Source organism: Lissotriton vulgaris, chromosome 6 (assembly GCF_964263255.1).
Source record: "Lissotriton vulgaris chromosome 6, aLisVul1.2, whole genome shotgun sequence".
Taxonomy (NCBI): Eukaryota; Metazoa; Chordata; class Amphibia; order Caudata; family Salamandridae; genus Lissotriton; species Lissotriton vulgaris.
Genome location: NC_141694.1, coordinates 96,930,577 through 96,956,792, shown reverse-complemented (window position 1 = coordinate 96,956,792; position 26,216 = coordinate 96,930,577). Strand labels below are relative to the sequence as shown.

Genomic DNA, 26,216 nt, shown 5'->3' with positions numbered 1-26,216 from the left:
TATGATCGACCGTGTCGAACGCTGCCGAGAGATCCAGTAGGACAAGGGCTTGAGGGATGTTTTTGTCAGCGCCCTTCCTAAGGGTGTCCATGACTGCTACAATGACCGCCTCGGTGGAGTGGAGGGGTCTGAATCCCGCTTGTTGAGGGTCTAAGAAGGACGATTTCTCTATAAAAGAGCTCAGGCAGCGGGTGACGTGAGTCTCCAAGATCTTTCCAAGGTAGGGGAGGAGGGAGATGGGTCTGTAATTGCTAAGAATAGATGGGTCTGCATTGGGTTTCTTGAGTATAGGTAGGACTGCAGCTTGCTTGAAAGAGGATGGGACCTTCCCGGTAGCGAGGGAGTTATTGAGTAGAGCTAGAGGAGGGCCTGGACATTCAAGAAAAGCTTCCTTCAAGATCTGCGGGGGACAGCAGTCTTTAGGGGATCCTGATCTGATTTTATGAAGGAGAGAGACAAGCTCTTGTTGGGATATGGGTGGGAACTCTGTCAAGGTACTGGTATTAGTGGGAGGAAGCGGGAGAGGAGTAGGAGATGCCGGAGTCGGAATATTATTTCTTATTGTCGTGATTTTCTCTATGAAATAAGAGTTAAGAGAATCACAGAGGGTTTGAGTCGGCTGGGGTTGGGGAGTGACTCTATCTGGCAAGGAAAGCTCATTGACGATGGAAAAAATGTCTTTCGTTTTATTATTAGAGTCCAAGATTTTTGGGGAGAAATATGCCGTCTTGGCAGCCAGGATTGATAGTTTATAAGATTTAAGGGTTTCGTTATATGTGAGTTTGAGCTGTGGGTCATAATGACGACGCCAGCGGCGTTCAGTTTGCCGGAGGGTTAGTTTTTCCGCTTTGAGTTGGTCCGTGAACCAACGTTGTGCGTCGTGGGGGCGTTTTGCTTTGATTCTTTTAAGAGGGGCAACTTTATCACTAGCCTGATGCAGCCAATCATCAAGTATGACAGCCTGGCTCTCTAGTGATGTCAGGGACGTGGGAGCAGTGGAGGCTAGGGAGGCATGAAACTCAGGCAGGTTGGCCCTATTCCAATTACGAGCCATAATATTTTTAATACAGGGGGGCGGGCACAGAGTGTGCAAATGTAGGTGAAAGGAGATGAAATAATGGTCAGACCAGGAGCAAGGAAAAACTGAAACAGGTGAAATATCTAGGTTAGGTGTCCAGAGTTGGTCGAGAATATGACCTTTCAGATGGGTGGGGGTGTGGATGTGTTGGGAAAGATTCAAACCTTTTAAGAAGTCTGTGAAGTCCACCGACGATTGACTTTCATGGACATCGGCTGGCCAATAATTAAAGTCTCCAATCACCATGATGTTAGCATGGTTAATTGCTAATTGAGCGATAACGTCGCTGAATAATTGGGGAAAGGTGGGCATAGAGTCGGGGGGTCTGTATACGAGGACACAAACAAAAGACGATTTAGGGGAGGAAAATTTTAGTGCCAGGTGTTCAGTTTTAGGGATAGGGGTCAGCGTGATATCAGAGAAGATATGTTCAGAGCGGATGATAGCCGCCACTCCACCACCATTCTTTCCAGCGGGCCGATTAGCATGCAGGATGTAATATCCCATAGGGAGTGCAGCGAGAATATCGGGGGCTGAATCTTCAGTGATCCAGGTTTCCGCTAGGAGAAGGATGTCGATGGAGCTCTGATGCAGAAGTTGGAAAATCTCAAGTTGATGGCGGATGAGGGAACGGGTGTTAAGATAGGTGATTGACAGCGAAGTACAGATCTGTGGAGCAGAGGGAGAAGGGTCGTGACATGAAGCAAGTGCTGAATGATCGGAGGGTATAAGAATGCCACATGCCTGAGCTGCTCTGACAGTGCGGGCAGGAATGGGTCCAGAGGAGTTAAGCCTCAAGAGCTCGGCGGAGGAGTAAGAGTGCGAATGGGCATTACGACAGGGCCCTGGGCCTGGTCGGCCGCGGACGGGCGCAGACGGGCTTGACTTGTGCGCGACTTCGGCGCGAAGTCGGCGCTCCCGCTGCGCTCGTCCGCTGCGCTTCCTCCATACCGCCATCAAATAGTGGTAGTGAGGGAGCGCTAGACCGCTAACCTGCGGGTTTGCAGTGCAGGGCGGAAGTGTGGTAAGTGCCAGGAAGTAGCGCTCCTCGAGCTGGCCCTCCGCAACAAACGGCACAGAGCCGGGGCGGAACGGGGCCACGAGGCAAGTGAAGAGCAGGTAAGAGATGCAGGAATAATTCTATTCAATGACGGAGTGTCCGTTTCAAGTTTAAAAAACATGAATAGTGCTATTAAAATCAGCGATAAACAGAACACAAAGTACTTATTCCTAAGACATTAATGTAAATCAGGCATGCTATTTGGCGTCAGCAGCGACACAATGATATATTAGCAGTATCCCCAACCACACAATACTGTCGCAGCCTGGATCGCCGCGTATGTCAGTGGCCTTGGGGCTGAAAGCGGAAGTTAAGTAAAGAAGCTGCTCGGCAGCGCTAGACCGCTAACCTGCGGGTTTGCAGTGCAGGGCGGAAGTGTGGTAAGTGCCAGGAAGTAGCGCTCCTCGAGCTGGCCCTCCGCAACAAACGGCACAGAGCCGGGGCGGAACGGGGCCACGAGGCAAGTGAAGAGCAGGTAAGAGATGCAGGAATAATTCTATTCAATGACGGAGTGTCCGTTTCAAGTTTAAAAAACATGAATAGTGCTATTAAAATCAGCGATAAACAGAACACAAAGTACTTATTCCTAAGACATTAATGTAAATCAGGCATGCTATTTGGCGTCAGCAGCGACACAATGATATATTAGCAGTATCCCCAACCACACAATACTGTCGCAGCCTGGATCGCCGCGTATGTCAGTGGCCTTGGGGCTGAAAGCGGAAGTTAAGTAAAGAAGCTGCTCGGCAGCGCTAGACCGCTAACCTGCGGGTTTGCAGTGCAGGGCGGAAGTGTGGTAAGTGCCAGGAAGTAGCGCTCCTCGAGCTGGCCCTCCGCAACAAACGGCACAGAGCCGGGGCGGAACGGGGCCACGAGGCAAGTGAAGAGCAGGTAAGAGATGCAGGAATAATTCTATTCAATGACGGAGTGTCCGTTTCAAGTTTAAAAAACATGAATAGTGCTATTAAAATCAGCGATAAACAGAACACAAAGTACTTATTCCTAAGACATTAATGTAAATCAGGCATGCTATTTGGCGTCAGCAGCGACACAATGATATATTAGCAGTATCCCCAACCACACAATACTGTCGCAGCCTGGATCGCCGCGTATGTCAGTGGCCTTGGGGCTGAAAGCGGAAGTTAAGTAAAGAAGCTGCTCGGCAGCGCTAGACCGCTAACCTGCGGGTTTGCAGTGCAGGGCGGAAGTGTGGTAAGTGCCAGGAAGTAGCGCTCCTCGAGCTGGCCCTCCGCAACAAACGGCACAGAGCCGGGGCGGAACGGGGCCACGAGGCAAGTGAAGAGCAGGTAAGAGATGCAGGAATAATTCTATTCAATGACGGAGTGTCCGTTTCAAGTTTAAAAAACATGAATAGTGCTATTAAAATCAGCGATAAACAGAACACAAAGTACTTATTCCTAAGACATTAATGTAAATCAGGCATGCTATTTGGCGTCAGCAGCGACACAATGATATATTAGCAGTATCCCCAACCACACAATACTGTCGCAGCCTGGATCGCCGCGTATGTCAGTAGTCTAGGACTACAATTTCTTGTCCTACTTCTGTAAATTCTTGTGAATTCATGAAAACCATATAGCTAAACTTAATGAAAGTACATATACCAAGGGTGCACTTTTGAGACTTTCTTTAATATTTGGGCCCCTAATTTTGTCTGGTCTTAATCATGACCTTTTGGGTTTCTTGAAATTCTCTCTCTCTCTGTGTATTGGCTGGCTTCACTGTGAGTGACAGCATTCTGCTGTTTCACAAGGAGCATATCGGCACACAACATAGTTTTGTTCAGTGCCAATAACTAATTTGGCAGTGTGTGCTTTTTGAGACCAAAAACTATTTTTGCTTTTGGCAATGTTTGTTGTAATGGTGAGGGCCCGGCAGCTCTCACATCAATAAGGTTTTACAAAAACAATGCCGAAACAAGTTATGTATTTCTAAAACTAAAACACTGACCAGCAATTTAAGACTTCCTGGCTTTGCCAATGCTTGTTTATTTTTGTTTTCCATAATCTTATTGATACTGGTTACTCTGATTTTCCAATATGAATATCTTTGGGAAATACTAGCACGCAACAACACATTTTACTAAATGATGCTGCAAAGAAAAGGTACCTGAAATTTTACAGTAGTTTAGCAAAATGTTTTTTTCTCTACTTTCATTTAGGAACATTTTATATTGAAAGCTAAGAATCCTTAATCTTGGTTTCAAGCTTCTGCAAAGATTTGCATCTAATCATAGAGCATTCTGGGAGCATTATTCATAGCCTCATATAGCTCAACTTTCAAACCGTGTGTATACATTTTTATACTGGAACCACTGTCAGTAGTGCAGTCAGAATTTACATTTATTTAGAGCATTCACCCTAATAATAAAGGCTTTAAATTAATGAACCATAAATACAAATTTGAACAGCATTAACATATGCACACAAATATTACCTAAACTGCAGGCAGTGCCCTTCCCTGACCTTTAAAGTGGTACTGCAAACTGGCAGCCAAAGGGTTTGTGCAACAGGGCGATGGGCCTACTTGTCCCAAGGACAAAATACACATTAAAACTTGTTGCCCTTGACCCCAAACAATATGTCCTGGGCGTCGGGCTATAGGAATTCCACAACCCTGCTGTTGTTGAACCACATTCAACTGAAGCCCAAAGTATACTTGTTGTCTATGTGCAACCATGGGGTCATTCATCCTGACCTGATTTCTCTACATTTATTAGCCTGGCCGAGCACCATGACACTCAGCACCTAGCCTATCCAGAGGATTGCAGGAATATTCTTGCAAAGGCGAGAGCTGAATCTACCATCAAAACAGATCGCCTCAAATGAAAACTATTATGTCTTTGGTGAGAGGAATCTAAAGTATGTCCTATTGCATCGCTCCAGAATCAGTGTTGCAATATTTGCTATCTCTAGCCAAATCCTGTCAAGCGCACTCCTCTGTTAAAGTGCCTCTGGCTGTTATTTCCAGGTACAGGCTAACCTTGGAGTCTCCTGCTTCGTGGTCTCGCAGATTAATCATCCAATTCCTTAAAGGACTCTTCAGAACATATCTTCCAATAAAGTCACAGCTACCTGCATGGCAGCTTAACACCGTACTATCCCAACTGATTAAAAGCCCATTTGAGCCTATCTATAGGGCTGAACTGAAGTTCCTTACTTGGAAAGTGGTGTTGCTACTAGCTCTTACTAACGCTGGAAGAGTAAGCGAACTCCAACTTCACTATTAAGGAACCTTTCTTACTATTCAAAGACACCATTGTAATTCTCCGGACGAATCCGAAGTTCATACTAAAGGTTCCCACTGATTTTCATCTCAAACAAACGGTTATCCTAAAGACTTTCTTTCCCAATCCTCAAGCACCAGCGGAAACAAGTTCATACTCTATGTCAAAGGATTGTTTAAAGTTTTACTTACATTGCACAAAGCATATTCATACAGCAGATCAACTTTTTGTGGCCTACGGCAACAGTAACAAAGGTGGACTAGGGTCCAAGCCCACCATAGCAAGATGAATTTCAACAGTCATTCATTTCTGTCATTCTAAGGCAAGCCTTTAAGACAAAAGACTAAAGCGCACTCTACGAGACAACTTTCTTCAACTGCTCAATGAAAGTATATGCTGTGCTGCAACTTGGGAGAGCAGGCACGCTTTCACTCAGCACTATTGTCTGGATTCGGCACGGAGCAGAGATACAGCTGTGGGTGAACTGGTACTTCGGCATCTTTTCCAATAAGGTGAGCCTGTTACCCTACAATGTATAATGTTGTACCACCATCTGGTGTCATAACCAATTGGTATTTTATTGCTTATGTATTGCACTGCTAACTATTCTAATTCAAGCACGTGAATCTATGAAAGGTACCCCAGTACTGGAGAAATAACTTGTTAATTACCTGTAACTCCCGTTCCCAGTAGTGATATCTTTTATAGATTCACACGCGACCCACCTTCCTCCCCTAGAGGCTCTCCTTCTTGGTCAGTGGGGTGCTGTTGCCTGATTGGTCATTTTCTTAAAAGGACTTAGATAGTCTAATGAGCTGAACCTTGCATTCCCTTTGCAGCATATGATACTGCTACATAATACTTTATTATTATACAGTGTGACTTCCACTCTCAACGATGGAGAATGATTCAAGCATTTGAATCTATGAAAGATACCAATTTTGGAGTATGAGAGTTACTTTACTGTTGCTTATTGCTGTATTTGGATGCTAACTGGTACTGATGCCTATTTAGTGAGAACATGTAAAAATGACAAAATAATGAAGAAATACTGTGCAAAAAATATGCTGAATTACACCTGCATAATTTGTCTTTTCTTACTGTATAATTTGGTCCTCTTCTAGATACTTTGGTCCTCTCTCCCTGCATTATTCCAGTGGTTCCTCCTGTAGGGATACAATGCCACAAGCCTGAAACAAGATGCATAATGATTTATTATGTTTCCCTCATTAGAACATCCCTGTGAACGAAGGTGTTGAACTTTTGCAGCTTGTACTGAATTATGAGATCAAGGATCCACTTATCCTGTCATGCGTGCTCACCAATATGTCTGCTCTCTTCGCCTTTGTCAAGTATAGAACTGGATATTTGCCCCAAGTGCTCTCTAAAGTAAGTATTAAGGTAGCTTGCGTTCCCTTTACTCTTGTGATATTATTTTTGTGTTCTTTTGAACCTGTACACTCAAGGTAGTTGCAGTTCTTGTTGTAAAAGGTGGCTTTCTTAATTGCAATCACTTCCCTCTGATGCATTAGTGAACTTTAAGCTCTCACAGTTCAGCAACCACCTATTCATGTTCACAGGTTGTTCTTTGTACCAACCCCAAATTTCTTCCCAAGGTGGTGTCACCTTTCTACATGAACCAAAACATTGGCAACTAGTACTTCGCTGAACATCAACGGAATGCAAAGAAGGCCCAATACCATTTGAGGGCACCCTCCTGGTCCAGGGGCTGATGTTGTGACTGTTCATCTTCAAAATAGGGATAGTTGGGTAATTCCATTAAGAGTAAAAAACATTGGTCCAAACGCAGATCTCTCTGACCTGTCACTCCCATCATTTGGAGTCGTGCATTGCCCTGGGTACCTTAAGGCTGTGAAGTCTGCCCCAAACTGAGAATCAATTCAGACCCTCATGCCTCTCTGTCCCGACTTTTTGGGGCCTGTAGCTATGCTGCAACCGTTTTGAGAGTTGGGTGCTTCTGTGGACTGAACTTTTGGTACCTAGCCATACCATTCTGATGTGCCTTCGGGCCCTATGAATCCGATGTGGCATCCAGTCAAACTCCCGCTAGCGAGTCTGCCCCCGTTGCAGACTGCGCCACTCAACCTGAAGTTGTTCCCAGCTCGACACTGATGCCTCCTACAGTGCCAGCACCCAAGCATCACCACCGACACTGTGGAGGCTGGAGGGGGAGCCTATTGTCCTTTTGGACAGTAAGGAAAACCTGAAGCAAACCCACGGACGCTGCACCTCCACCCTCATTCTGACCTTGAATCATTCTCTCAACCACAAAATTAATTTGGAGAAAACCATGGCTATTTCAGTCATGTTGATGATAATGAAAACACGTTTCTGAACTCAGGACACCAGTGGTTTGGATAGCTTTCTACACTGGCCTCCATTCCTCTCTTCCAACTGTAGCCACAGAAAAGTCTGCCTCCTTTGCCACAGTGATATAGAGAACAGCATAAATCTTAGACCCCACACTACTTATAACAGAGTTAAAGGCTAAAGTATTAACAAAGGCGTTTCATCCTGGACAAACTAGCAAGGAACCTCTATTGCTGTTCAATAAGGCCCTTACAGGCACTTTTGGACGCCTGGGCTAAACCCAAGATCTTCACTGCAAGTCATCAGACCAATCGCAAGGCGGCACAGGCCTGTTTCAGGGGAAGCTGAATTCCTTCCCAACATCTGTCACAGAAAGCCTGGTGTTACAGCTCTCCACCAGCTGTCTGAGCCCTAATTAATTATACCACTCCAACAGAGTCTAAACGCATGGAAGCATTCTCTAAAAGAAGTTCTCTCTGGCCAGTCTTGCCCTCAGATCCGTAAATACTAGCTTTGTCTTGGAATATACTCATGCTTTATGTGGCATGGTGGCAGATATCTTGCCCACAGTCCCAAATGACCAACAGTCAAGCCTCCAAAGCTATATTCAAGTTGAACAAGATAAGCATTCAATCAGCCTGCACACGACCGACTGCTTAGGCACTGTGCTTGGATCTGCTCCATTGTATTTTCCAGTGACGTCCAGCAGTCACTGATGGATGTGCCCTTTGATGGGACCTATCTCTTTAAAAATATGGCTGATTCAGACCTAGCCTGTTTTAAGGAAAGCAAGGCAACACACGCTCTCTTGGGCTCGCTCTGCTTGTGTGCCAGTTCCCCCAACAATTTTGCCCCTTTCAAAGCTTTGGGAGGAGATACTGACGGGGCAACGTCAGAATGTGCCCCAACAACAGGCCTTTTAGTCCTTTCGAGATAAAGGCAGGAGATTGGGCAGTCTATGCCCATGTCCCCAGGGGCAGATATCTACCCAGACCTCAGCCCCTCCTCCAGCAGCTGCTGCAAAACCATGTTGTCACCCATGGCAGCATACAATTGCCCAGTGGGAGGTTGCGCCTTCTGGGGTGGAATAGCATCCCGTCTGACCAATGGGTGCTCCAGTTTTGGAACATAGTTATTTCGTACTCTCCCATCACATTCCACAACACAACACCTCCCAGAGGACCACTTATCCATACTCCAAGGAGTAGCTCAGGCTCTTTCGGCCGAGGGAGCCATAGAGAGGGGTGCTAGCACTCTCTACTCCAGCAGAGGTAACAGTTAAGGGTTATCTTTCAGCCCTTTCGGGCTTCCTGTGGTTCTGATCAGCTATCCCTTTTCAAATCACTGGTTGTGAAGCGTTTCTTGAATGGGCTGATCCATATGTTCCTGCTAACTCCTTTTGTTATGGTGCAGTGGGACCTTAATTTGGTGCTCACCTACTTGCCGTCCCTTTGAATTGATGCACAGCTACCCTGTATGCCTTTTGACCTTAAAGACCATGTTCGTCATTGCTATCTCCTCTGCTCAGTGAGGGAGTGAATGCCAGGCCTTGTCTGTCCAGCAACCTCACACATCTTTCTTTCCTGACAAACTGGTCTCTTTTTTTGCCAAAGGTAGTCACAACCTTCCACATGGGATAATCCATTGCTTAGCAAACTTTGTATATTTCACCTCATCCGTCTGAGGAAGAGGAACAGCTCCCTGGATCCTAATAAGGCTTTCCGTTTCACATTGATCGGACCAGAGACCATTAACATCATCCACCATTTGCGGACAAGAAAGACAATTGAATTAATATAGAACCATTGCTGACCTCCCACTACTGAAGTCCTCTGCCTAACACATAGATAACTCTTCACATCAGGCAAAGCCTTGTATTAGACCAACGCCATTAATGAAGCTGCCATCAGAAGCTGAACCTTCTTTAAGACCATCAGGCTGTGCATTAGCCCTCTGCCTTTCCCTTCTGTGCCACACTTCACAAACAAGTGCAGTGCCATAAACCACTTTTTTATGAGACAATATAAAAAAAGATCTTCTCTGCACTGCATTCCAAATTGGTATCCTTGAAACCCTGACTCTTACAGACATCGCTGAGACTGAACACCCTCAAAGCCACCACCTCTGAAGTTTTATTACCCTTGTCCTTCATCAATGCCTTTTCCAGTGAAGCTGTAACCCCTACTCACTATTGTCAGCGCCTCCTTCTCTTAGGTCCTCTTCCCTGAAGCTCTGAGGACAGACCATATCTTCCCAGCCTTGAAGAAACCTACACTAGACCATAATGACCTCGCCAACGACTGGCCATTTACGAATCAACTCCTAATTAAAATCATCTTTACTGTTGACCCTATTTAGTGCTCTGCTGCTTTGCTGTTACGTTTCGCTATACAAATACTAGATACAAACATACATACATAATAAATACATACATAGTCCTACCCAGACAAGAAATACCAATGAAACACAGAATTATTCGATCAATCCTTAGTGCAAGATCTTGTTTCCAAATCAAAGCTGACCCTGGAAAACTTGTTCCTCGTAACAAGTTGGGACAAATAAACATTTCTCTTTCATAAATCTGTGTTTGAGCATGTGGGCTGCTGAATTCATTTCTGTGCATAGATCCCCGCCTAGTGTTGGGTCCGGATGATTGCACATTGTTGTCCTGGAAGAGTCTTCGAAGTATCACGAGATAGGTGGCTCCTCCCCCGGTCTACAGTGCGCATGGGCATCCTCTCCATCCTCAGATTGTTTTTTTCCGCCATTGGGTCCGGATGTACTTTTCTTTACTCCAGTTCGGAAACTTTCTAAATGCCAAAAGGCCTTCGGGGTCATCGGTATTGTTTCGATCGGTGCCGAGTTCTTGTTCCAGTTCTTCTTGAGCAGGATGTCGATGAGAACCGCGTGGCCTTTTCGACACTGGAGGCCCGATCGTCGATGGAACAGAGCCCGTTCAAACGATGCCCCCTCTGTAACTCTAAGTATCCGCACATCAATGTACACCCGGTGTGCAACAAGTGCTTATCACCAGAGCTTGATTCAGGTCGAAGAAGACGCTTAGACTCCAACGCGCAGCGAGGCAATCTATGTCGAAGCCGACGATGAGGTTGTCGAGACAGAGGATCCAGAACAGCAGTCGGATCCCGGTTCGGAGCATGACTCCAACTATTATTAAGACGACGAAGACAACGTCCAAGATGAAAACGTCGTCGAGGTAAGGGACGACGTATCCCCCATCGGAGCCGTTGATGAAGACTCGAGCGATGAACCGGGCCCAACAGTGGGTACGGGGCCCGAAACAGACACTCAAAGACTTCCAAGGGCTCAGGTCGAGGTATCGCCAGAAGGCCTTAGCCAAGATCATGAAGAACATTCTATAGCCCCACGTCAAGGCCCGGCTAAGAACACATCACATGAGCCATTGGTTCAACTACTCAAAACGAAACCGAAAGCCATCGACTCAAAACCGAAACTGCTGAAAACGGTCTTCGGGTCGAAAAGCTCGAACCCATCTGAGTCGACGAAGAAAAAAGGTGTCGATGACCCTGCGGGGTCAAAAGTAAAAAGTGTTGAACCGAAGATCGGTGCACTGAAGTCCGCCATTAAAACCAAGCACGTGGAACCGAAGAAGTCGACGTCGACGGACAGCGACACAAACAAGGGACTCAAGTCTCGGAAGGTTCTCGATCCAAAACATGAGGTTGACAGGCCACAGCTCGTCAAAGGCCTCGAGTCGAAATCCACAAGCGCCTCAAAGTACCACGTCGAGTCGAGGCAGAAGAGCGCGCCTCCGACACCACAAGCACCGAAGTCGACGCAGGGCCAAAGACTTATTGGCGAAAAGGCAAAGTCGGTCGGGCCTACATCGATGCCGGTGCCGAAGAAGGTCAGTCTGTCTAAAGACACTATGCCACCGAAAAAATTCGGACTGCCACCGACTGCACGCCCCAAGGCGCTCGATCCAAAACCTGGGGTTGAAACACCCAAACAGGTGTCATTGGGGAAAAAGGAGTCATCCTCTAGAAGAGGACGTTATGTACCAAGAGCCCTCATATGATGACCAGTCGAAGCTACATATCGACTCCGAATCTGGTAGACTTACTATTTATCAAAGGAAGAACAGGTCGGAAAATCCTCTGGAATCATACAAAATTCCACTCAAAAAGAAAAGAGATTCTGCAACATCACCTGTCCTTTTTGAGACTGTGAGGTACCGTGGCCAGGACACTTCTGCATACTCACCCACACCCACTACTGAGGATATGGGGTATGACGATGATGAACAATATAATTACCCTGCGGACACTGATCAGGATGAACAGACTCAAGCCAGGACAGACCCTGCTGACCAGGGGGAATCACAGACTATTCCTGATACTCCCTCTTATCCTGTTAAAATTTCACCAACAGAAGATACAGCTGCGTTCAACGCTTTAATTGAAAGGGCACCACAAAATCATGATGTGGACATGCATGCTGACCCAGTTGAAGAGAACTTCCTGTTTGACACTTTCTCCACTTCAGAGAAATCTGTTAAAACTTTGCCAATGCTAAAAGGTGTCCTTAAACACGCAGGGGACATTTTCAATGAAACCACTAGAGCACGGGTTATTAACCCCAGAATTGAAAGAAAATACAGACCGGCGCCTGTGGACCCTACATATATTAACCTCTTACTTGCTCATGACAAGGTCAGCTCGTCATGAGACACAGTGGAGCTGTGCTTATGACGAGTTGACCTTGTCATGAACAATGGTATATCTTACTTTCCAGCGCAGGAGGGGAAAACCCCTTAGCAGCCAAGGTGGTAAGGGACAGCTGCCGTTAGACTCTTTGGTGGTCTCAAATGCTCGTAAGCGCGCCAACTCACAAACTACGGGTGATGCTCCTCCTCCAGACAAGGAATCTAAAGTATTAGAAGCTTCTGGGAAAAGGGTGGCTGCTCAATCAGCTAATATCTGGAGAATTTCTAATACACAGGCCCTATTAGCCAGATACGATAGGGCGCATTATGACACTCTAGAGCAACTGCTACAAAATTTGCCTGAGGCCTACAAGGAGGGAGCAGAGATGCTAATCCAGGAGGGTAAACTCATATCCAACGCATCCATTAAATGTGCGCTAGACGCAGCAGACACCGCAGCCAGGGCCATCAACACAAGTGTCATGCTCAGGAGACCTGCTTGGTTGCGCATCTCTGGGTTCAAACCTGAGATTCAAACCACATTACTGAATCAGCCTGTGAACCCTGATTTTTTATTTGGTCCTGATGTGGACGCAATCTTAGAAAAGATTAAAAAAGACACAGAGACAGCCAGGTTTATGGGTGCCTTGCAGTCCCAACAGTTCAGAGGAGGTTCCTTTCGTCGCTCCAGTAACAGAGGAGCTACACGAGGCCAGGCATCACAACAGAGTCCATACAATAAGGGGAGCACGCAGACCACCTATAATAAAAATAATAGAGGTGGATACTGTGGCAACAGCAGCAAAGGCAGAGGACGAGGGAATAACAACACCAGATCCTCCGCCAATACTAAACAGTGACACCTTGTCACTGCCCCCGGACCATGTAACACTGGTCGGGGGGCGATACAACAGTTCCTGCCAGTCTGGGAGAGCATTACCACAGACAGGTGGGTGAGACCACGTATTCAGTACGGCTATTGTCTAGAGCGGACTTCCACTCCACCCAACATACCCCCAAGACACCGTCTTATTTCCGCAGAGCACATAGACTTATTGCAGCAAGAAGTTGTCAGCATGCTGCAAAAAGGGGCCATAGAACTCGTCCCCATACAGGAACAGGGTACAGGGGTATGTGAGAAGTTGGCCTGGTATATAATGCTCACTAATTCTTAGTGATCACTTTGTACCATGCTAAGCAACCCTTATGATGATTGGTTGTAATTCAACCTTGTAGACCAGTTATCCTAGTGGTAACGTGGACAAAGCAGTCTTAGGCTAAACTCTGAAAGGCATGTGAAGCCAGCTGTATTACCATACACAACCCCCTTGAATACCAAATGAAAGGACACCACACGGATATATATTGAAAATATATATTCATTTATTAACTATAAAATCCCCTGGACTCTTTATGAGCACAGAAGCACAAGCGTTAAATCACAAGACAGTTTAAAATACACAAAAGTTGCACAATATGGATGAGCCCTAGGGGCCACCTAAACCATATACTAAGAAAGTGGTATAAGAGATACCAATAGGAAAGGGAACAGGCCTAGGGCCTTGGGAATCGCTGGAGCTATTCGAGACTAGCAGTGACTAAGTCGGGAAAGGCCCGCGGGACCCGGGTGCAGTGTTCAAAGTGCACGCACTTTCCAATGCAAAGTCTATGGTGCGTAAAAAGTACAAAGTTAGAAAGTTAGGAACCTTCCGAGTGACCTATGGAGCTGAAACTTAAGACACAGGCCCTTGAGATGTGTACCAGTGTAGGAACACCGGCGGAGCTGAGTTACCTCACCCACAGGAAGCGGGTGCACAGGGTCGAAGTAGTGTCGGGTTTCGTCACGCTGGTCGATGGTGCTTGGAGCTGAAGATGCTGCAGGCGGCTCGATGTGAAGAGTTCCGGTGGATCCAAGGGTGGATCTGAAGATGTGAAGACCTGAAAGCAGAGGGGACAATGTTCAAAGTCACTAGCCAGTGACTACTGTGGAACCAGATTGGAACCAGGCGATGTCGGGTGCAAACAGGCGTTGTCGGGTAGCTTCTCTCTGCAGCCACGTGGACACCGGGGGTCGAGGACGTCCAGGAGTCGGTCACGAGCTGTCCCACGCAGGCTTCTCGCTGTTTGCGGTGTCGGCGACCTGATCGGAGCAAACAGGCCTTGGCTAATGCAAGCCACGCAGGAATCGAAAGATGCTTCACACTCGGACCAGCAAGGTCAGAGCGAGTGCTCCTTTTCACAGGAGCTTGGGTAGGTCTGGAGCAACCAGACCTGCTGTGTAGTTAGTCGGATTCGTCGCCAAGATGGCCGCTGACCACGTGGCTAGTGGCCGGGATGGCGCGTCGAGTGGCACAATGCAAAAGGGCCCCACGCAGATCGTGGAGATGCTGGGGGGCTGATCTTCGGTGCAAGGGCTGCTCGATGGTGGGGGTTCTCAATCCCCAAAGCACAACGTCGAGGATACCTCAGAAGCTGCGCAGTCAGCTTTTCGAGTGTCTTCCAAGAGGTCCGGTCCCACGTCACTCGGTGCCTCCACGGGTCCCTTCTTTGCAGGGACTGTGGATCGGGCTCTGAGAGGTCTGGGAGTCTTGTTCTTGTCGGGCTCTGGGCTCGGGCTCCGGCGGGAGGCGGCGGCAAAGCAGACGTCGAGTTGCTGGTTGGTGCCTGTGTTTACAGGGTGGCCACTCCTAGGCCACAAGGGAGATTCTCTTCAGTCTTCTGAGCAGCAGAATGTCGAAGTCCAGTCTTCTTCTTGTTTAAAGTTGATTTCAGGATGATCTGCTGTGCAATGGCACTGCTCCCACTCTTATTCCCAATCTGAGGGGTGGATCACCTACTAGGCCCCTCCTCTGGGAGGAACCAGGAAGGGGGGCGGTTACACCCCCTTTCCTTTGTCCAGCCCCTCGCCAGGCTTGGGTCTGGAAAGTCCCAGGACCGGTTTGGACTGGCCTATGCACGGGGACACCTTGTGTGCCCCGGGCATGTCTCAATCTATTCAGCCCTGTCCTACCCAATACACAAAACCCTGTCTGGGGTGGTGCTCGCACCTCCCAAGGCAGGAAACCCTTTGTCCAAGCCTCCCTCGCTGGAAGGACTCCCAGCAGCAGGAGGTCAGACTCGTGTCTGTGGTGGCAGCATCCATTTTGTGATGCTGAGGCTCTGGTTAACTTTAACCGGGGTTAAGGCTACGCACATGTCGTGTCCCTCTAGAAGGGTGGAATGCTATCCCCATCGACAGAACTGTGGAGGGGATAGTATTCCAATTCGTATGACACCTTACTCGACATGTTTTGATAAAGCCAAACCAAAGATAGCATTTAACCGCGAGGATTATAATGCACTTAAGAGTATATGTTATGGCTATATCCCGGAACAGCTTAGGGAGTGGTTCCCGACAGCTGCAGACAGGCTCAGCTCATGCTAGAGCACCATCTCACATATTTCCAAGCACTCTGCCTCCAGGATTGATGAGGCCTTCCATAGGAGTGGCTGATAGGAACATATGTGTCCAGTTTAGGGTTAGATATAGGGATACTATATCTAAGCAAGAGGTGACTACACCAACTTACCCCAGCTGAGTGATCAGCCAGTTGTGTCAAATATGGAGGCCAGGCCAGGGGTGGCACAATACATGCTGCAGCCCCTGGTAGGCCTTGGAACCACCTATGCCCTGGGTACCTAGGGTACACTGTTACAGGGGCCAATAAGGTGAACCAGTTCCAATTGGGTATGCACCTAAGGTACATGGAGTCCATTTTAAGGAGAGAGCAATCAGCCTGGGACCCTGAATAGCAGGATCCCAGGCCAACTATGTCAAAAACCAGCTAAACACCAGGCAAAAAGTTTGGGGGTAACCATAGTCAGATATCCACCTTCCTACAGGGTATACTCGCTGTACTTCTTAATCCCCAAAAAGGACGGGTCTCTCATGCCAATACTGGATCTCAGGCCCCTAAACCAATACATCTTATCAGAACATTTTCACATGCTCACTCTACAACAGGTTCTGCCATTGCTCACTCAAGGAGACTTCCTCGCAACACTAGACCTAAAAGACGCGTACTTCCACATACCAATACATCCTGCACACAGGAAGTATCTCAGGTTTACCATACAAAATCAGCACTACCAGTTCAAGGTACTACCTTTCGGAGTGACAACAGCCCCCAGGGTGTTTACCAAGTGCCTAGCAACAGTAGCAGCGCACCTGAGGAGAAACCATGTCCACGTCTACCCCTATCTGGACGACTGGCTCATCCAAGCAAAGTCAGTCCAGCAATGTGCCAGCCACATGTCTCGCACTATTCACCTCCTGCACAGCCTCGGATTCTCATTAAGCTACGCAAAGTCTCATCTCCAACTCGCTCACGTACAACAGTACCCAGGAGCGACGATAGACACTCTGGTAGCAAAGGCACAGCCAAACTCAGCAAGAATCAACAGTATTCAATTACTGATTCAGAGATTCAGACCCCAACACTCGCTCCCAGCACGGGTGTTTATTCAGTTGATAGGCATGATGGCCTCCTGCATCTTCATAGTCCCTCACGCGAGACTACACATGCGTCCGCTTCAGGAGTGCTTAGCACAGCAGTGGAACCAGGCTCAAGGACAATTAAAAGACCTAGTGTTGGTGACCCGTCGCGCATACAACTCTGCATTGGTGGAACCCACAAAACCTTTGCAGGGGACACCGTTCCAAGAGCCTGTACCACAAATAGTGCTGACGACGGACGCATCTCTCCTGGGCTGGGGAGCGCATGTCCTCCATTACACAGTACAGGGACTATGGACGACACAGCAAAAGAAGATGCACATCAACCTGCTGGAACTGATGGCGATCTTCATGGCAATGAAGGCGTTCAAGGTACATTTGTGCAACAAAGTTGTGTTGATCCGGACGGACAACATGACTGCCATGTACTACATACAGAAGCAGGGAGGGACACACTCTCCACAGTTGTCACATCTGGCGCAAAGCATGTGGAAGTGGGTCATTCAGAGGAACATATTCCTCATGGCGGATAACCTCCCAGGCAGGGACAACCAGATGGCGGATCTGCTCAGCAGACACAGCCACCAGATGCACGAGTGGGAGATACATCCCTCAGTGCTACAACGGTACTTCCAGCAGTGGGGTCACCCAGAGATAGACCTGTTCGCCACAAGGGAAAACACAAAATGCCAAAGCTTCGCCGCCAGGTTTCCACATCCGCAGTCTCAGGGCAATGCAATATGGATGAACTGGTAAGGCAGGTTTGCATACGCTTTTCCCCCAGCCCCGCTCATACCACTAGTGGCACGCAAACTGGGACAACACTCCATGACACTCATCCTAGTTGCTCCAACGTGGGCGAGGCAACCGTGGTACACCACGTTCCTAGAACTTTCCGTGGTGCCTCATCAAAGGCTGCGATTAACACCCAGTCTTTTAACAAAGAGCCATAGAGACATTCAGCACCCAGATCCGCAACAGTTGAACCTTGCGATCTGGCTCCTGAAGTCATAGAGTTTGGTTACCTGAACTTGCCTCCTGACTGTATGAATATTATCAAAGAGGCAAGAAGACCTACAACCAGAGCATGCTATGAGGCGAAGTGGAAACGATTTATCATCTATTGTACCAATAATGACTTAAATTCGCTAGATGCCTCTACTCAAAACATCATATGTTACCTGTTACATTTACATAGATGCAATCTAGCCTACAGTTCCATACGTATACATTTAGCTGCGGTGGCAGCTTATCTTCAGAACAGGCAACACCTTTCACTCTTCAGGGTACCTGCTATTAAAGCTTTTATGGAGGGATTCAAACTAGTGATTCCTCCAAGACACCCACCTTCACCTGTCTGGAACCTGAACGTGGTTCTAACCAGACTGATGGGACCACCTTTTGAACCTCTACACTCGTGTGAGAGACAATTCCTAACGTGGAAAGTGGCTTTCTTAGTGGCGATTACATCACTTAGAAGAGTTAGTGAGCTACAAACCCTAACTATTCAGGAGCCATTCATAAAAATTCATGCAAATAGGGTAGTGCTACGTACAAACCCTAAATTTATGCCAAAGGTGGTATCCCAGTTTCACATCAATCAGACTATCGAACTGCCAGTGTTCTTCCCAAATCCAGATTCAGTGGCAGAAAGAGCTCTACATACCCTGGACGTTAAAAGAGCTCTCCTGTACTATATAGACAGAACAAAACCTTTCAGAAAAACTAAGCAACTGTTTGTTGCCTTTTCACCACAGCACAAAATCAGATATAGCCAGATGGATTGTTAAGTGCATACAAATTTGTTATCAGAAAGCTAAACGCACATTAACAGTTCCCCCAAGAGCGCATTCCACACGCAAGTTAGGGGCATCCATGGCTTTCCTGGGAAACATTCCTCTAGAAGACATATGTAGAGCAGCCACATGGACTACCATACATACATTGACCAAACACTACTGCGTAGATGTACACCCCAAACAGCAAGCAGCTGTAGGACAGGCTGTACTCAAGACTCTTTTTCAGGCTGCTGCAGCTGGCACGGGCAACCACCGCTAGGGGGGAGACTGCTATACATTCTATGCACAGACATGAATTCAGCAGCCCACATGCCTCAAACGGAATATGCTACTTACCAGTATGCATCTGTTCTTGGCATGTAGGGCTGCTGACATTCATATCGCCCTCCCTCCTCCCCGGTGCCTGTCGCAGCTGTAGCACTCCGAATTATTCTTAGCATGGGCATCACTTACTGTATCATACTCCATCCCTGCCACAATGGCGAAAAACAATCTGAGGATGGAGAGGATGCCCATGCGCACTGTAGTCCAGGGGAGGAGCCACCTATCTCGTGATACTAAGAAGACTCTTCCAGGACAACAACGTGCAATCATCCGGACCCAACACTAGGCGGCGATCTATGCACAGATATGAATGTCAGCAGCCCTACATGCCAAGAACAGATGCATACTGGTAAGTAGCATATTCCTTATTGGTTTTATGCAACAATACAACTATACAAGTCAAAAGTGAGGAGTCCCTCACCTGCACAATAGTTCATTCTACAGACAATCTGGATATTAGAGTATTTTTGTAATAAGAATACAAGGTCACTTGTGACAGCCATGATAGTCCTGTATAACTGAAAAGTATTTTCTACATTAGAGGCTACCAACGGTTCCACCAAGGAGTTCATATTTTGATATGTTTTTAGGGCACATCACGGGCCTTGTCAACCAATTCTTCCATTGTGGTGCAAAAGTCCAGACCTTAGTTCCATTCCTCCAAGGAGGGGAGCTCCATCTTGCTTCAGTAGCAAGCCAAGTTGTGTTTAGCAATCAGGAAGCCAATAGCAATTAAGGAGACTGTATCCCTAGGCCCTCCCAAATGATCCATAATTCCTAGGTTTGCAACCTCAGGATATAGAGTCGTTGACCTTCCAACCACCTTCCCCAGAACATCACACACAGTGCGCCAATAGCCCTACACACAGGGGCATTACCATATCATCTGAAAAATGTGTCAAGCAAGAAGAACCCAACACCTTTGATAGCCTGGGGATCTCGCCCTTCCCATTTCTGAGACATGCGAAGGATTATAGTAATATCTATACAAGTATATGAACTAGATAAGGGCCAAGCGGGCCTAAATGAGCGCTGAGGTGCTATTTTCTCTTCTTTGTCATCATCCAACTTCCCTGGGTCGAATTCCATCATTTCCCTTGGCTTTAAATTGGGGTGGTGCCCTTTGCCCATAGGATTTTAGTAGTGAATTTAGGCTCTGATGGACTAAATTCTGGGAATGCCATCAGTGCGTCCCTATAGCTCTCAAGTGCATGCCTCGATTGGAGGGAATTTGAAAAATTGGGTTTTGTGAGTTGGAAGTCTCCAATGAGTTCTTGAAAGGACTGGATACTGTTGGTATGCCACAGATCACCTATTGATGAAATGCCCATCATGATGCATATCCAGAAGCCCGATTATTTTGCCATCTGCGCAAGCCAGATGCCTCGTCATAGTAAAATCATTGTGGTGGGTTTTGCGTACCATTGAATGCGTCGAAGAGCGTCCAGCCAGCACAGCAATAGTATTCTAGTTACTACTGTTTTTTTTTATTGTCTTACCATATAAGAGGCGAAAGAAGTCAAACCTGTCTAGAACGTCTAGTTCCAATCTTTTTGGCAGGTCTCCTCTTTCCCAAAATATCCAATAATTAATGCAGGCAAGCTGGGCAGCCCAGTAATAACACCTCACGACTGATACTCCTAGCACACCCTCATAGGGGTCTACACTTTGCAAAGGAGATCCGTGGGACTGTCCCTACACAAAGGAAAGTGCTAATTTGAGATTGCAATTCCGTGAAAAAGCTCTGTGGGAGCTGTAGGTTATAGAGAGAGTTTGACAGTGAAACCATTTTGAACAATGCGCTTCGGACCACAACTGAGAAAGGAAGCGAGACCCACAAGACCAGTTCCTTCTTTAGATTGTCTAGGATCTGAGTTATGTTAATTCCCAACATTGATGCTGGTTCTCAGAAATTACCATGCCCAGGTATTTGAAGTGTTAGCTTGCAGAGGTATGGAAGCCAGGAGAGCGATTTTGCCTGCGCCGATGTCTGCATAGACTAATGCCCCCCAATTTCCCTGAATTTTGTGAGGACATCCATGAGACGGGGAATGGAGATGTCTGGTCGCTGAACATTTAGCAGTATGTCATCAGCATATAGAGAGCTTCGATCCTCCCCACCGTTCGCCTACCAAGTTCCCTTTAATTGAGCGTCCTCACAAAATCTGCCAGGATTTCGGTTAGTAGAGCAAACTTTTGTGAAAGAAGGCACTCCTGCCATGTGCCCAGCCGTACTCTGAATGGTGCCGACATGGTTCCATTCTCTCTGTACTGTGCCCATGGCTCGCTATAAAGGACTTCAACGAGCTCCCTGTAACGATTTTCAAAGGTAATTTTCTGTATCACTTGGTGTAGGAATGAACCAAGTCAAACACCTGTTTCAGGTCCAGCACCACTAGTGCGCCATCACCCAGGGTCTCATGCGCGCCTTTGCGAGGACCAAATGGAGGCATCGCAAGCAGTGTCCTATACTGTGACTATGATGAATCATTATGGTCATGAAAGACAAACGAATGCACCACCCTGGCAAGGCAAATGGTGACTATTTTGGCTAGTATTTTCATTTCAATGTTAATGAGTGATATAGGTCAGTAGGAGGAGCAGTCTTGTGCCCACTTATTGGGTTTGAGTATGACCACGATAGTAATGCTTCGTTAGTCAAATTAAAAGACTGGTTATAAAGAGTTCCTTAAACACCCTATGGAGGTGGGGGTTCAACAAGCAGGAGAACATTTTTAAAGAACAGGCAGTACGTTAGGGCCAAGAGTCTTCCCCAAGGCATAGTCATTATTGCTTTCATTATTTATTTGACTGTGAAAGGTGTATCCAACGTGGATCTGTCCATGTGTCTGGGAAGCTGGGTCTGTAAATGCATGCCCACTAGGTGGTTGTACTGTGCACGGCGTCCAGGGGTCCTCCATAAGTGTCTGAGGGTCTGAGTGAAACTACAATCCTATTGTGAAAACATCAATTGGTGTGCTATGAGATAAACAATTTAATGTGACTATGTGTCATGCTGCACTCAAATCCTCAAATTTGAAAAAAGTGCCCATCAGCTCTTGCCAGGTCCAGTATGTCTATCAGTGACGTATTGATAGAAAAACAACTTCAGAGGAATCCAAAGTTGTACTAAGAGGACCGGAGAATTATTTGTTGTTGGTAGCTGAATTACAGTGCCAAAAATAAATTCGTGAAAAAGGTGCAATATTAAAATTAGGTAATTATTGAGTGGATTAGAGAAAATTTTATTGGGTTCCCTCAATACTCCTAATAATAAAAAGTGAGAAAACAAGCAGATTTAACATAATATCTGCCGGTCAGTAGGGTCAACATGTTTCAGCAATTGTGACTCTAAATATGTCACTGCTTTTATTCAGGACCTAGATGTTAATGGCTACTTTTTGAACTACTCGATGCCGATCTGTACTTTATACTAAAAAGCGTCGCCATGACATATCTCTATAGTTGAACCAACAATATTAGAGGATAATTATGAGCCGATTGATATCCTTTTGTTTACTCTAAAACACCTTAAGTGAACAAAATATCGATACAAAACTGAGTCTGTGAAAGATGCGTGGCCTGATGGTGTGAGTTTAAGTGTCTTGTTTTGTGTTTTTTACTAGAGCGGTGCTCCTCATACCTGAGCAGCAGCCAGGTGGGGTGATGCTATTCCTCCTACTAATTAGGTAAGGTGGCTAAAAAAACTTAGTTTTGAGAAAATGGTGATATCGTGACCATTTTGATATTACCAAATATCCTAAATGTATGGCTAAACAAAATGTGTATGCCTTTCTACGACCCTACTGTGTTCTCATTTGTTTTTGTGTGTGTTTATTTTCCCTTCACTAACTACAGGGGAGAAGATTGAACGAATTTGAGAAAAATATACAGGTGATATTTTTCCTTTTCTTGTACAGTAGCCATTAACATCTAGGTCCTGAAGAAAGCAGTGACATATTTAGAGTCACAATTGCTGAAACATGTTGACCCTACTGACCGGCAGATATTATGTTAAATCTGCTTGTTTTCTCACTTTTTAATATTAGGAGTATTGAGGGAACCCAATAAAATTTTCTCTAATCCACTCAATAATTACCTAATTTTAATATTGCACCTTTTTCACGAATTTATTTTTGGCACTGTAATTCAGCTACCAACAACAAATAATTCTCCGGTCCTCTTAGTACAACTTAGGATTCCTCTGAAGTTGTTTTTCTATTAATACAACACTGATAGACATAATGCACCTTCTCCTGGGGAAGGAGAGCCCAAATGATGTAGAGCGGTACCGGGCAAGAGCTGATGGGCACTTTTTTCAAATTTGAGGATTTGAGTGCAGCATGACACATAGTCACATTAAATTGTTTATCTCATAGCACACCAATTGATGTTTTCACAATAGGATTGTAGTTTCACTCAGACCCTCAGATACTTCTTTCGTTTGTATAAGTGTTAACTGGGCATGTGTCTGTTGGGTCGTTAATCTAGCCCTAGGACCCTACTTTAACGTTGTTTCTTCTCAGTCCTCCATAAGTGTACAGGGCTCAAGTAAAACCCAAAGTGCTCTATTAGAGGTAGTGTGGGCAAGCAGCCTTAGGCCTAACACAGGGTAGTGTAAGACATTTATTGCACAACATTGACTAATAATGGACACACGACTCAATAAGGAGATCCACACCAGTTTAGGAAAAATAAGCTTTGTTTGTGTTTCAAGACCAAGATCTTTGCAATAAGGTAAGTACGTTTTTAAATAAAAATACTTTTTACTTTTAAAAATCGACACACTATTTTCAGAACAGCTCAGTGCTATCCTATGGGGAAAATAATATCGCTGTTAAACAGGTAAGTAACACACTTACAGACTTCGGGCCCTAAAGTCCGCAAGGGGCAAGGATCAGGTGAGTACCAAAACTGCACCACCAGTGGCACAGGGGCGACTGGGTGCAGAGGTCAAAGTCGGAGATCGGCCCAATGCCTTTTAAATGGAGACTGGGGGTGCCTGGAGCCACGCTGCTTGCAGGTAGGTAAATCGGTCGCAGGAGCCGAGCTTTGGGGGTTAGGACCAGCATAGGTGGGTCAACAAAGCAGCATCAAACATACACCACAAATGGGACATGGGGGGCAGATTGCTATTTCAGTGCTGGGCGCCCAATTCTTTTCGATGTGGATTCTTCTTTTGGCAAACAGGCTGCAGGCATTGCACCAGAGGGCGCAAGAGGAAGACGAGCTGCAGAAGAACTAAGTAAAGATGTAGGGGGTCGTAAGGATATCATTAGTTCAGCTCACCAAGGCCCAGCGTCTTCGGTTGCAGGGGTGCCTTTTTTGATGTTGGAGTCATCTTACCGGAACCGGTCGAGGTCAAGGGGAACCTCTGAATTCATGCTGCAGGTGCTGCTGTGGAGTTCAGGAGTGTTCAGCCAACGCGGGACTCGAAGTCCGGATCACTGGGCCGATTTCACTGCACATGTGAGGCATTCAGCCGTGGGCATCAGGTGCAGAGTGGGCAACAGTCCAGTTTCAGCTAGATCCGAAGCACTTGGAGTCGTTTTCTTCTAGACAGGTCCACTACCCACTGGAGATTTGAGTCTTTTTCGATGGCAGCAGTCCTCCCAGGGTTTCAGAGGCCGCTGGTTGTAAGACTGGTCACAGGATCGCAGAAGCTGGCGACAGCGCGGTAGGGCTTGGGCCAAGGCAGTCATATTCTGTCTTCTCTGCAGGGATGTCTTTTTTCTTCTTAGGTTGTCGCAGTTCTAGTTTCCAGGTCTGGGGTAACCACCTAAATACAAAATTTAGGGGATGTTTTAGGAGTGTACAAGGTATGGCCAATGGGCACTTTACCTGGGTTGACTACACCCACTATTATGCCACCCTCCTGCGGGTGGTGGGCATAGACCTAGCCCTGATTGGAGGGGTCCCCTCATCTTCAATATGGAGCGGACTGAAAAGTGTGCTTAACTTGGTCTCCTCCACTAGAGGGGTGGAGTTGGCTGAGGTGGGCACACCTCCTATTAAGTTTTTCCACTGGTTTTTCTGCCCAAAGTGGGGTGTACACTGGGGGCTGCCAACTGCTGCTAGCAGCAGAGGCTGGGGGGCACAATACAAAGGCAGCAGGCCTTTGAAGCTCTCCTCTTCAAGCAGTGGCCCACCCTGGTGGAGGAGGTGTGACATATCCACCCAGGATGTGTTTTGTTTCTGGTCCGAAAGAGCAGGGGCTCTCTTTCCAGGGGTACCGAAACATGTCTGGTTGTGATTTGCTTACTGAGCAGGGCAAGGAACCCAAACTGCCAACTGATAACAGATCATTCTTTGTTAAACCCTGATCACAAAGTTCCTAGTAAATATAGATGTTAACATCTTTCAGAAACTAATATGTTCTTCCGTATGTTTTTTGCCACCATATGCAGACTGGAAAGGTGTTTATCATGCAATTGGGTACAGCAGCAGTCAATGCCGAAAAAAGCTTTGATATGGGCTGCTTCACCGTTCTTTGTAGCACAATGGAGTTAATCCAGATAACTATTTTTATCCATATGTTAATAGTCCTATTTAATACACCCAGAGGTGTGATGTCTAACATATTACATGTGTTTCTCTATCTCAAGCGTCTGCAAAGGTTCCCCTTAGTCCCCTTTGCTGTTATTAATGGTTGTGGGAACTCTTCCGGTGCTCATTCTGGAGGAGCAGTCAAATGCATAATGATAATGCATTTTTTAATTATCTTTTTATTGGGGTCCCCAAACTTTGATCCCAAAGCTTCTAAAGAAATGCCGGTGTGTACACAAGTGTCTATTATATTGTCTATGAAATTATGCTGTTTTTAAGGTATTGATCAGCCAACATCTTTAAATTTGCAGAGCACTATGCTCAAATATGAAGATATCCTCTTTCAAACATCTACAAACATTACCAATCTCCTAGAAGCGGACTTATATGGAGTTAGATGAAAATAATTGCATCACAGGTGAGTATGTTAGGTCTTTTCCCGTACATTCTTTCAGTTTATATACAAATATGTCTCACTTTCTCCTAAACGGAAACCTAAATCCGAATCACATGGGGCAAACAAAGGGAGAGAGAAGAAGGATTCTACCTACAAGATTGAAAACCCAGATAGTTTTCGTAACTGGAAGTATTTCCTCAAGGAGCTCATTTGACCACTCTAAGCAATCTGAATTGGGGAGACCTTGAAGGA

At 46.3% G+C, this 26,216-nt stretch overlaps 1 protein-coding gene across 2 annotated transcripts in view; it reads left to right on the top strand.

Moving 5' to 3' along the window:
• XPO5 (exportin 5) overlaps window positions 1–26,216 on the top strand; it is a 762,403-nt gene that overhangs the window by 161,656 nt on the left and 574,531 nt on the right. For both annotated transcript variants that reach the window (XM_086926019.1, XM_086926020.1), the window contains exon 15: window positions 6,619–6,774. In XM_086926019.1, the coding sequence (XP_086782145.1) occupies window positions 6,619–6,774 (156 nt within the window). The remainder of the gene's footprint in view (window positions 1–6,618; window positions 6,775–26,216) is intronic.